This window comes from Serpula lacrymans, assembly GCF_000218685.1.
Source record: "Serpula lacrymans var. lacrymans S7.9 unplaced genomic scaffold SERLAscaffold_12, whole genome shotgun sequence".
NCBI lineage: Eukaryota > Fungi > Basidiomycota > Agaricomycetes > Boletales > Serpulaceae > Serpula > Serpula lacrymans.
In genome coordinates, this window is record NW_006763301.1 from 1526227 (window position 1) to 1538583 (window position 12357).

The 12357-nt window shown below is 46.6% G+C and overlaps 1 protein-coding gene across 1 annotated transcript; it reads left to right on the plus strand.

The window, feature by feature from the left end:
• Nucleotides 1-11257: 11257 nt before the first annotated feature.
• Nucleotides 11258-11738, plus strand: SERLADRAFT_476592 (uncharacterized protein; the record flags this gene model as incomplete). Its single annotated transcript, XM_007322314.1, has 1 exon — nucleotides 11258-11738. The coding sequence occupies one exon, from the start codon at nucleotides 11315-11317 to the stop codon at nucleotides 11540-11542; it is 228 nt and encodes a 75-aa protein (XP_007322376.1).
• Nucleotides 11739-12357: the final 619 nt, after the last annotated feature.

The following is a 12357-nucleotide window of genomic DNA, read 5'->3' on the forward strand; positions in this document are numbered from 1 at the left end:
GTTAATTCATAAGCCAGGTACTTCTATGGGGAAAGTGGACACTTTGTCTAGAAGATTGGATCATGCCAACAGCATCGAAGATGACAACAAAGGTGTCACCCTGATAGATCAATCCAGGGTTGTGTAACAACCAAGAGTTTGTTACTCTGGCACACAACTCAGGCAAAGCTATAAAGGTAGTGAGGGGAGTGGTTACCCTTTGGATAGGACCAAGTTAGTTGTGGGTAAACAACAGGAGGACTCGCTAAGGAGTCTCCTCAATCTATTGGGTATTTATATTACTACAGTTTTTTTGTACATGTGTTCTATACAGTTGATGGGGGCCGTGGCTGATGATGTCATAGGGTGCAGCCCATGTGACCAGCTCCACTGCATGAGATACTTTGTAGCTAAAAATGAAAAAAAGCAGTGTAGCGCAAGAAAGTGGAGTTTGAATGAAAATGGAAAGTGCCGCATAGCACAGTGTGTGAAAACTTACAGAAGAAAGTTAAAGAGGAGAACAAAATTTAAAGGTCCAAAAATTGTGTATCATAACAGGTTCCCAATGTTCAAATTGGGCAGGACTCTGATCTTCTGGAAGTCTTCAAGAAAGACATCTCCTCAGAAGAGAAGGCACACCTTGATGGCAATTTACATTATTTATGGGAAGACGGGCTCTTCCATTAACAAGACAAAATCTATGTGCCTGAGCCCGCAAGGATCAAGGCAATAGATAGATATCACAACACTCCAGTGACTGGGCACTTTGAGTCTGGGTGGCAATGAACAATGGAGTTGATCTCCAGAAACTACATGTGGCCTGGCATGGTCAAAGACATACAGGAATGTGTAAAATCCTGTCTGAGATGTGCCATGGCAAAGAACTTGCATCAACCGCCAGCCGGTAAACTTATGCCAAATCCAATACCAGCTGGTCCCTGGCAGGATATATTGGTTGATTTCACGACGGATCTGCCCAAATCAAATGGGTACGATTCAGTAATGGTGGTGGTGGATCACTTCTCAAAAGATGTGGTATTTATTCCCACAAACAAAACCATTACAGCCACTGGTATGGCAGATTTATTTAAAGATTTTGTATGGTCTACCTACAGATTACCAGAAACGGTGATCTCCGATAGGGGTCTCCGATTCGCTAGCAAATTTACGAAAGAATTATGCCGGATGCTGGGCATCAAACCTAAATTATCAACAGTGTTCCATCTGCAGACTAATGGACAAACGGAGAGGCTCAATCAAGAATTGAAGCAATACCTCTGCATATTTATTAACAACAGGCAGACAGATTGGGCCAAGTGGCTAAAGATAGCGCGGTTCTCATATAATATCAAACAGTTGTTGGCTACAGGAAAAGCACCATTTGAGGTTATGAAATCGTACCTCGTACCTTCCCAGAATGGGTGTAGAACCTGGCAAAAGCAAAAACAAGGCTGCAGAGAACATGGCTAAGGATATGAAGTCTGTCTTAGACAAAATGCGCAAGGCGCTATTCAAAACTGCAGAGCAGATGAAAGACAGGGCAGAGCATAGACACTCTAAAGCCCCTGACTACAAGGTCAGCAACCTGGTCTGGTTAGATACCAACCACTTAAAATTAAAAGATTGGCAGTCTAGAAAACTGACCAAAAAGTGGATTGGTCCTTACCGGATTACGGAAGTCAAACCCAATGTGGTAGAGCTGGAACTCCCAAAATGAATGAGGGTAGTACCCACAGTAAATATTAACCATGTGAAACCCTACAAGGGGCCACTGCCGGGACAATGCGTGGACCGGTGTCATGCACCAAAGTTGATTGGTAGCATGGACAGGTGTCAATAACGAAGCGAATATTCAAAAAGACTCACCTTTGCGCCGCACAGGCACAGTGCCACGTGGAATAGTAATTAATATTGCCTTTTTCAAACTTGTGGCTGATCAGCACCACCTCTATTAGGCAATCCAGTCACGCTCACCTTTGCTTTTCCATTCGGTACTTTCCGCATTTCGGCATTTCGGCAAATTTTTGTGTCGCCACTAGCTACACATTGCATTGTGCCCTCACTTTTGTCATTTCCTTCACTTCCCTTCCTTTGCCTAGCCCCACCATGGGTCCCTTACTCTCGTTTTTATTCTCACCTGACGGTCGTTTCTGGATCCCAATTTTAGTTCACCTCCTCGTCACCTCCAGTCTCCTCCTCCTCATTTTCTTTGCTCCCCCACCATTTCTGATGTCACCACTTTTTATCCGCTTCCGTCGCCGATCCGTTGACTACCACGTGCCACTGCTGATATCAGCAAAGCCCTGGCGGCCGGTCCAAATAGGGCAACAGGTCCATCTTCATGACGTTGATCTGCCATCATATACTATCAAAACATCGGTTGCTCGTCTTGCCTGGTTGGAGCGTGGGTGGGTAATTTTTGAGCTGGAGAAGGTTCATCCCCTTGCATCACCCATGTTCATCGCTGTCCCATTCACTTGGGTACACTTATCTTTTGTCCATTATCTTCGCTACAGCTACACCTACCACACGCTGCCTGGGACTCACTTGTTCCAAATTGGAACTACTCCTCTCTCTCCCTCGTTTGATCAGGTGGTCCAACACAACCAGTCCATTGGTAAGGCCATGGAACTGTTGGATTTGGACTAGGTGGTGGACTGGTGGCTCCAGTTTCTTTTTTTCAGCAGAACATTCATTTACAGTGTAATTATTTTTGATTTTTGAAACATTTTTATGGACACATATTTGTTTAGAATGCCTGACTGACAATAAAGGAACTGTGTTGATACTGATAGTGTTTTGCCTTGCCTTTTTTTACTGCATCTTCCCATGACATCATGATTTTCCTGCTCTTTTTTTGCTATTGGACTTTACTTTATGGCTGTACAAACCTGTGACATTACTCACAGCATTCATTGTTCTATCCCTTTCTTTTCCTTTTTTGACAATCTTATCCTATACTACCTACGCAGGATTTGTCAGTGTACATTCCTTCCTTCATATTCTTTCTCATTCTTTTTGCACAGCTATACTGTGCATAGCCTACTTTTCTTTCACTATATAAACCCCTGTATTTTACCTTGTAAAAAAATGCAAGAACTCGAATCCAGACTTCTTCTCTAATCTCAAACACTACTCACTACTACTTGTGATCCAGTGTGGTCACAACAGTTCCCACTGCTACCATTGTCAACTGCTGTCATTGTCAACTGCTGTCATTGTCACTCGTCACTTTTGAAAGTGATTGTCATCCCTTTCAATTAGAGTCCTTCTGAGCACTACAGTCTGTGCATCAGGAGCTTGCTATCACTGGGAACTTTGTCACCTCATCATATTGTTATTCTCAAACCTACCTTGTGCTACTATTAGCAAGGTAGTGCTTGTCTATACTCGCCACAAAGCCCCTATCTTTCTGCATTCCAACTAAGCCTCCTCCTCAAAACCACACACCCATACACCTTTGGGTTTTACTTTGAAGGATCATTATACGTACCACCCCACAAACAACCAGACCACTCCACTGTTCTAGGAGGCAAAGCCCATAAACAAGTTCCGTGGAATCTGGGAGGATTGTGTGTTAGTTTGTTTTTGTGTGTGGTTTTCTAACAGCAGTTCTCATCATCGACACTGTGCACAAGTTTCAGCTGCTTTCTTATTCCTTATCACTTTTGCAGTAGATGTCCTCTTATCATACCTGTTACGATAACACAATTTTCGGACCTTTCCTTCTTTTTCATTCTCCGCTTTAACCTTGTACTATAGCTTTCACACAGGGTGCCACGCGGCACTTCCCCTTTTGTTCAAACCCCTCTTTCTCGCGCCGCATTGCCTTCTTCTTATTTTAGATACAACTCTCTCACACAGTGGAGCTGGCCATGCGGTGCTAGGCCCCATGACATCATCAGCCACTGACTTTATCAACTGTACAGTACATAAGTACAAATACTCTGTATTAGTATATATACCCCAATAAATCCAGGAGACTCCTTAGCGAGTTGTCCTGTTGTATACCAACAAACTCTCTGCAGCTTAAGGGGTAACCACTCCCTCAACATCTTCTTTATAGTGTGTTCTTGTGTGCGCCAGAGTTGTTACAATAGACATACTAGCACCTACTTACGCTTCACTTTTGTACTTCTACTTTTATTTTCCAAGTCACATGACCAGTCATGTGACCATTTACTTTACTTTACATTTTCGACTTTTCATAGTCACATGACCAGTCATGTAACACATTACCTGACCAGTGTCTAGACTCATCATGTGACCGGTCACATGCTAGATATCGGACTTTAAACTTTAATTACAACTGTACAGTACCTCATGTATTTTAGTATATATACAGGAGCAATACATGGGGAAGGACTCAGCGAGTCCTCCTGTTGTATACCAACTAACTCACTGCATTCTAAGGGGTAACCACTCCCTCTCCATCTTCTCTATAGTGTGTTCCTGTGTGCACCGGAGTAACTAACTCTTGGTTGTTACAATACCACTGGTTAAGTGAGGAAATCAGCTCATAAAGCTCTGGCCCGTCTTCTTCAAGATACTCCCAATCAGCAAGTAACAATGTGAGTATATTGTAGGAATGAATGAGCGAGAATTGGCCCAAGAGCTGTGAAAGAATATCTCCATCCCAATAAGCAGAGTGGGGAATGATCTCAAAGTGCAGGCCTTTTTTTTTGTACCAACAATGACGGGCAAACTGTTGAAGTGCGTTATTGGCATGGTCAATGTGGTCTTTGATCATTCGAGGCCTCGTTGCATTTGTGATTGGGTTTGATTTAACTGATGCTGCTGTTGGATCTGATGATGTAATTGTGGGATCAATGACCAGGGTTGTTGTAGATGGTGTTGAGCGTTGCTTGCAGGTAGGCACCTGTTACATGAGCAGTGAGAAACCTAACCAAGTTAGGCTCAACCCCTCCCAGTGCTGGCTCTTTCAAAACTCCTAAGGTGTGTTTTTCAGGAGCTACTTTATTTGCTGTTGTCGCTAACCTATTAGGTATTTTTGATCCACCTTTTTTTGGTTTTCCCTGTTTCTTTTTTCCACATGATTCTGGATTGTTTGTATCCCGGTCCTTAGGCTGTGCAGTGAGAGTTGACAGGTTGGCCTTAATCTTTGCCACAACTGATGGTTCCACATATGTTACACACACAGCTTCAATGTCTTCATTTCGACCTGCTCTGCCCTTTTGCTGTACTAAGCTGTCAAGGCTTTCTGGTAAGCCCAGATTGGCAACAGCAGTAACATTTTTTTGATTAATTCCCAGCCCAAATGCAACAGTTGCAACCACAACACGTGTATTTGGCTTGTTGATGAATAGATCCAGTGTTTTGCTATTGTATGATGTTGAAGTAAGTGAATACCACACCCAAATGCTTTCCAAGCGCTGTGTCCCAACTGGCAATGAGTTCCACAGGTAAAGCGCTACCCGAAAGGCCTGATCAATGGTCTTGCAGTATATGATGACTTTTGAGCCCTCATTCAAGGCCCACAGAATCTCAGGGAATTGATAACCGGTCAAACTATGGATAAGTTCTTTGATTACCACATGTATGTTGGAGCGCTCACAGGATTGCCATTCAAAGTAGTACAAGCCATTATTTAATCCAAGATTGCTGCACAGCCGCTTTTGGGGTTGTCCTGGAGCAAGTGTTGCAGTAACGGCTACCAAGGGTATGTGGTCTGGTAATCTTCTTCATAATCTCCCAATCTGGTTGTAAGCCTTTTGGAATTCTTCCCCCCATGCAGTAACAACATGTGCTTCATCAACACCCAGAAGAACCAGGTTTTCACGAAAGGTAGGATCCCTAATCACTATATCTGACTCATCTGCATCTAATTTTTCCGGACTCCAAATAGATATTGACCACAAACAGTGACGGATTTCATCCAACAGGTTACGACCTTGTTCACGTGCTGCATGAACACTGTCACTATTGACTGCGACAGTATTAATGTCCAGGGAGCACAATTCAGCAGCCTCACATTAAAGGTATGTAAGTGTTACGATACACAATTTTCGGACCTTTAATTTTCATTCTCCTCTTTAACTTTGTACTATAGTTTTCACACACTGTGCCATGCGGCACTTTCCATTTGTTCAAACTCCACCTTCTCGCGCTACGCTGCCTTCATTCTTATTTTAGCTACAAGTCTCTCATGCAGTGGAGCTGGTCACACGGGCTGCACCCTCTGACATCATCAGCCACTGCTTTATCAACTGTATAATACAACATGTACAAACAAACCTGTAGTAGTATATATACCTCAATAGATCCAGGAGACTCCTCAGCGAGTCCTCCTGTTTTATCCTCACAACTAACTTGTTGAAGCCTAAAGGGTAACCACTCCCTCATCATCCTCACTATAGCTTGTCTGAGTTGTGCGCCAGAGTAACAAACTCTTGGTTGTTACAGTAAGTCTTTTTTTTTGCTTTTTTCAGACAATACTGTGAGTACTCACCTGTGTATTACCCAACACTGTCAAGGGTGTTACCAACAACATCACTGGTCTATTTGGAACCAAGCCCACGCCTGGAACCGGATGCTTCAGCAGCTCACACAAGATCATCAGGCCATAGAAGACTGCTGTTTTCCCCCCACCGGTAGGCATTATCAACAGTTGTGATATGCCTGCTAACGAATTCACCCAGCTCTGAACCTGGAATGAACGCCATTGAGGCATGCAAGCCTCCATAATTCCTTGGACGATGGTGCGGCCTTCAAGGGATAGCCAATCAATTGGAGGCTGTGTAGTTTGATCATTGGCATTGGGAGTGTGAGGCATGTATGTACAGAGTTATTAGGGATGTAGCGTTGTTTGTGATGCACATTGCAATGATATTATTTTTCTTCCAAGTCCCTATCCTCTTTCTCATGCCAACTCTGGCCGTTCCAGCCGTTAAAGTGTCCATGTGCCATCTCAAACCGACTGTTCAATCACTCGGACCAAGCTTTATTGGCAGTGAATGGGGGGCTCCTGTACGCCACCCTTAGTTCGGACAAGACTAAGGAATACCATCTTTTGATCTCCCATATACTCAGAATTTGTCTGAATAAGTTGCCATAGTTGCCTCAGAAGTGCTGTAGATGTTCCCCAGCCGTATAGCCATAGTGACTCCATGGAGTGGTGGCTATGCTCCATGGAGAACAATGGCTGCTTAGCAGCTTTAGCTGAGACTGGGTTTATCTGGTTTTGTCACTCGACTCTCATTTAATTATTCTACAAGGTAGGCACCAGTACAAACTGGTATAACCTGACTAGAAAACCTTCATTTTGGTCAGGTGACAGTCAAATCTGACTATTGCCTGACTATTGCCTAACAAAATGTTTTTACCGGGGATCAGGAGTCTACATTTCTGCATGAGCAGTTCTTACCACTTTCTCCAATCTCTGCCGCCTTCTTATGCGCATTTTCTATACCGGTTGGGGAAAGAAGACTACGTTCTATGTAGCATAATACAACTCATTCCTCGATTACTTCTCTTCAGTGATTAGATATAATCATAATCTCGCGTGAGGCTACCTTGATACCGATTGTGCTCGCCGATACGTCGATGCAGTAATGGGGGTATTGGGTGGGGCTGTTATGCCATTATGTCAGTATGTCAGTTGTGTTCACGGGAATTTGGAATCTGCCAATAGGCCGGGACTTGGGAGTGAGAAAAAAAGAACGTGAGTTCTGAGTAGGCGTAAAGCGCAGACTCGATATTTGATCTTGAGAGGATGGGGGGTGTCAGGGGTGAAATATGAAATAGCTCTGAGCTGTGGGGCCGTGGTGAGAAGAGAGTGGCCAGAGAGGTTCGAGTCTGAGGTTTAAAAGTGTTGCTAAGAGGTGATGAGCGCAGGCTTGATCGATTTGGACGATTCACGAGGGAGTGCATGATGGGCTGATATTAGATTAGTTCCTTACACGCTACATCGTACGTCGACGCTATGAAACTATGGCGGCGCCATTTCCTTACCCCCCCGCCCCATCGTCATCGTGTTTCGAAAGTGAAGAAAGATACCTCTCTCTCTCTCTCTTTTTTGTTTTTCTGCATGTCTCACCAAAAAAAATAAAGAGAGGGAGCGGGGGGTGATTCGGAGGTGCGGCTTTGTGGCGCTAGAGGATGGAAACGCGCGGGCGAGAAGGGGATGACAAGACATGAGCGAGGAAAGGTATGGCTGCAGCTGATGTACGCGAGGCGCGATGTGAGATTGATAGTGGGCTGTGGGGGGAGGGAGTGGGATTTGCGTGTGTGTAGGACGATAGCGGCGGAAGGGTGCGTTGCGTGGGAGGGAAGCTCACCTCGGTTTTTGAGAGAGGATGGGGGTGGGGTGGGATGTGTTTTGACGTTGGGGGAGATACGACGTTCACTTTCTCTCTCTCACTTTTTTCTTTTTAAAAAAAAAAAAGAGAGAGAGAGAGAGTAAGAAAAGACGGTACAGGGGGTGATGCAGTGATTCAGCGATCGCTCCCGATTGCGGAGGGGCCATTGCACGGCGAAGGAAGAGTGGGACAGAGTTGGTATGAAGGGATGCGTATCGGTGGTGAGCGTGGATCGATGGCGATGTGAATGAGGTGGGGAAGGGAGAGAAAAGATGGTACACTCGTAATGGAGTGATTAGCCGCTCTCTGACATGCTCTGTGTCTTTATGACAGGGTCTGGGTGAATCTCGAGTTGTCTAGACCGATCAGGACTCAACGCCAGTGGCTGGTATCGATTGGCTGTTGACGTGTGTTTGGCAGGGGAGTGGGATGAGCGAGTAGTTTTGAGGATGATCGCCACTCTCCACTCTTTCCCTCTGATGGATCAACCAAGTCCCTACTCAAATCTGCGCCACCAGCTGTTCCACTCCTCCCAACTGCCCCCGCCCTCCTCCATCCACCTTCCCCCAGTCAACTCGTCCCTCTCCCGCTCCACAACCCTGCCCCCCATTCACTCCACTCACTCTATCCGCTTCCCCCCCGTCTCCCCCTACCACTCCAGGGACACGCCCTCCTCCTCCTCCGTCCTCCCACCGCTTTCCTCCCCCTCGTCCCTCCCATGGCCCCCGCCCCCCTCTGGCTCCTCCCTCCATCGCACCTCCAACTCCAGAGATGACCTCCACCACCTCCACCGCACAGACTCCAGGTCCACTCCATCCCTCTCAGCACCCCTCAAACGCGAACCCTTATCCGCCCACGCCCTCCACCCCTCCCACCACCACCAACACCACCAACAGCAACAGCAACCCCAACACGCCAGCCAGCACCAGCAGAGCCAGCAATCACAGCAGCAGTCTCAGCAGCAGAGGCAGCAACAGCAGCAGCAGCAGCAGGACCAGCAGGCTAACAAAGAGGTCGAGGATGGCATGCCCTCCACCAGTGATTTTGTTAAAAAATTGTACAAGTAAGTCTTTATCTCTCTTGTCTTTCTTTTCTTTTTCTTTTGTCCTTCATTTTCTTCCTTTGCTCCGCACCTCCTGCCTGCCCCCCTCCCGCCCCCGCGATCCTCAAGATCCTCCCCTAACCGACCCCACCAACTTATCTCGTATTCCCCTTACCTAATCACCTGCTCCCATCACGTAAACACCCCAACTCCGATATCACCCTTCGTTCTATCCCTCAGCTCTCAGCCCATACATCTTGCCGACTATCGTGTGCCAAGATCGTCCCATCCCACCCCATCCACGTCCTGCCGTCGCGATTGGCTTTTGACGCGGTTCTCGCCAAGTTTGGTCGATAGCTGATCTCATCATGCATCATGCATACACGTCCTATCATCGTCGCTATCATCCCAACGCTGCATCACCGGACCACGATGGTCAAAGCACAATCTCCACCATAGATTGGTTTTGTGGTTTTGTGTGCGGCGTGCGGTGGCGTGCACGCGGACGGGCTTCGGGTTAGGGCTGGGGCTGGGGCTCGGTACCGGATCAAGTGAAGTGAGGCACTGTCCCGAGGGGAGGGCCCTTTGTCGTTCCTCGCGTCTGGCGCCGACGTAAAATCTCAAAATCTTAACATCTGAAGTCTAATTCGTCTATTTCCCGAAACGTCCGGCGTCTGACGGTTTCTTTGTCCCCTTCCCCTCTTTGCACAAGGCCCATGTCTTGGTCTTGGAATGTCGAACGTCGGACGTGCATCCCACCCCTTACCTTTTGTGCATGGCATCAACTAAATCAATGTGGAACTGGAAACGGAGAGCTTCAAAGGCGCAGCAAGGGTCTTTACCGCACCCCCTACAACATCTGCCCTCCCCTCGTTCCTCGCCTCTCATTCTCCCTCCGTCAAGTCTCAAACCCAATCCGTCTAATGAGAATTGAGGAATCTAGGAAGGAGTGTCGTGATGGGTGGACTGGGGCAAGCCTTGGTCTCGGGCTCTCTCCTTTGGGACGGTTTTTGCGATTTTTGCGATTTCTGCCTGCGCCTTGGGATTGGGAATTTGCGTGGGGACTTGCCGAAACGTTCTATAACTTGCAACGAAGCCTATCATTCGAGCGTGCTACGTCAAGTTCAAGTCACAAGGTCTTCTTTGTCGTCGACCAAGATGTCGTAAAAGCCGCATGGGGTCGGAGCTTATTGCGCGTTCTGAGTCTGGAAGATATGAAGATATGTACTGCAACTTTCCTGGTGATTTAGGCTAATGCATATAGCCTGATCGTTTTTGACGGTTTTATTTTGGCGTGCGGTGGCGTGGAGGGATGGTGTGTTTGGACGTGGACGGTCCCGGTACCGGATCATCAAATGAGGGAAATGGCTCTCGTCGCTCCTCGAGTCTCGAGCCTCAGTAAAATCTCAAATCTAATTCGTCTATTTCCCGAACATCCCACATCCATCTGTCACTCTTCCCTCCCTTGCCGAGCCCTCGAATCCCGTGCACCCGTATGGAGGACGTTATCGCGAAGACTAGCGCTCGAGCGCGCTGCACCAAGTTCTTCGACAAACATCATAAATTTCATTGGGCGGGGTTTATCGCGCGTTCTGCGTGTGGAAGGCATGCACTACGTCTTTCCTTTGCTCGGGGTTCCTTGGCTGCTCCAGATTCCCCTCAGCGACTCAACTCCCAAACTCAACTCTCGACTCCTACCCCGGATTTCTATCATCATCCTTTTTTATTTATTACATTTATTGTCACCATTCATTCATTCATTCACTCTCGTTTTTCTGTTTCATGCAATCTAATATTTCACATTTTGTTCATGGAAACTGACCGACAGCCTTGTGGTTGTTTTTTTAGGATGCTGGAAGACCAGGCATTCTCGTCTGTCGTGTCGTGGGGCCCGAATGGAGATTGTTTTGTCGTCAAGGTGGGTTTTGTCGGTTTTTGTTCTTTTTTTTTGTTGTTTGCGTGGCTGCTTGTTTTTATGTTTTTGTCATCTTCTTCGTTCTTTTTTGTGTTCCCCCACCTTTTGAAAAGAAAGAAGGCACAAGGAAAAGGAAAAGGGGCAAAAACACGAGCGAATGGGGATCAGCCCCTCGATCTGACGTTTCATATCCCCGTGTGCTCAGCTTGCCCTCACGGGCGCCTATGCCACTTGCCTTTTTTACTGACGGCTGACGGATGGGACGATCTGGAGGATCTGCTTTTTTGAATTCGTAGATTTGATTTTGATTTTGAGTTTGGGTTTGGGTTTTGGGGAGTGACTGATTTTTATTCATGATTTTGATGCCGTCTTGACGTCCTGATATTGATGCTTGATATGTTGATGTTTGATGCTGACAACCTCTTTTTCGTACCTTTATTTTTGGATCATCCCTTCGAACGTAAATCGACTACCACGAAACTCAGGACATGAACGAATTCACGAAATCGATTCTTCCACGGATGTTCAAGCACTCGAATTTTGCGAGTTTTGTGAGGCAGTTAAATAAGTATGATTTTCATAAGGTGGGTTTGGCCTTTTTTCGTTCGTTGGATACTTTTTTTTGGGAGCGTTCAGTGGGGAGGCCGAGAAAGGTTGGAGAGTTGGTGATAATTGGTGGAAGATGTAGAGGTGATAATGAGATTGAGTCGAGTTGGATTTTAGCATGAAGGCATAGGGGAAGATGAAGTATAGCATATGTGATTTCGTCCCCTTTTCTCTTTCTCCATGGTGTTTCCCCCATTCCCTCGTATCATTCGCTGACACCCCTCGAACAGGTCAAAAACACAGATGACAACCAGTTTGGCGAACACGTGAGTTGAGCTTCCTTCACGATCTTATGCGTCTTTGTAAACTCACCGAGCACAGAGTTGGACGTTCCGCCATCCCGATTTCCACGCCGATAGACGAGAAGCCCTCGAAAACATAAAACGTAAAGTCCCCACCCAACGCAAGTCCCTTCCTTCGTCTTCCAACACCAATCACGTCCCATCCTCCGGCCGCGCAGGGTCCACCAACTCCCCCGGGCCCGCCGTCGACACCCT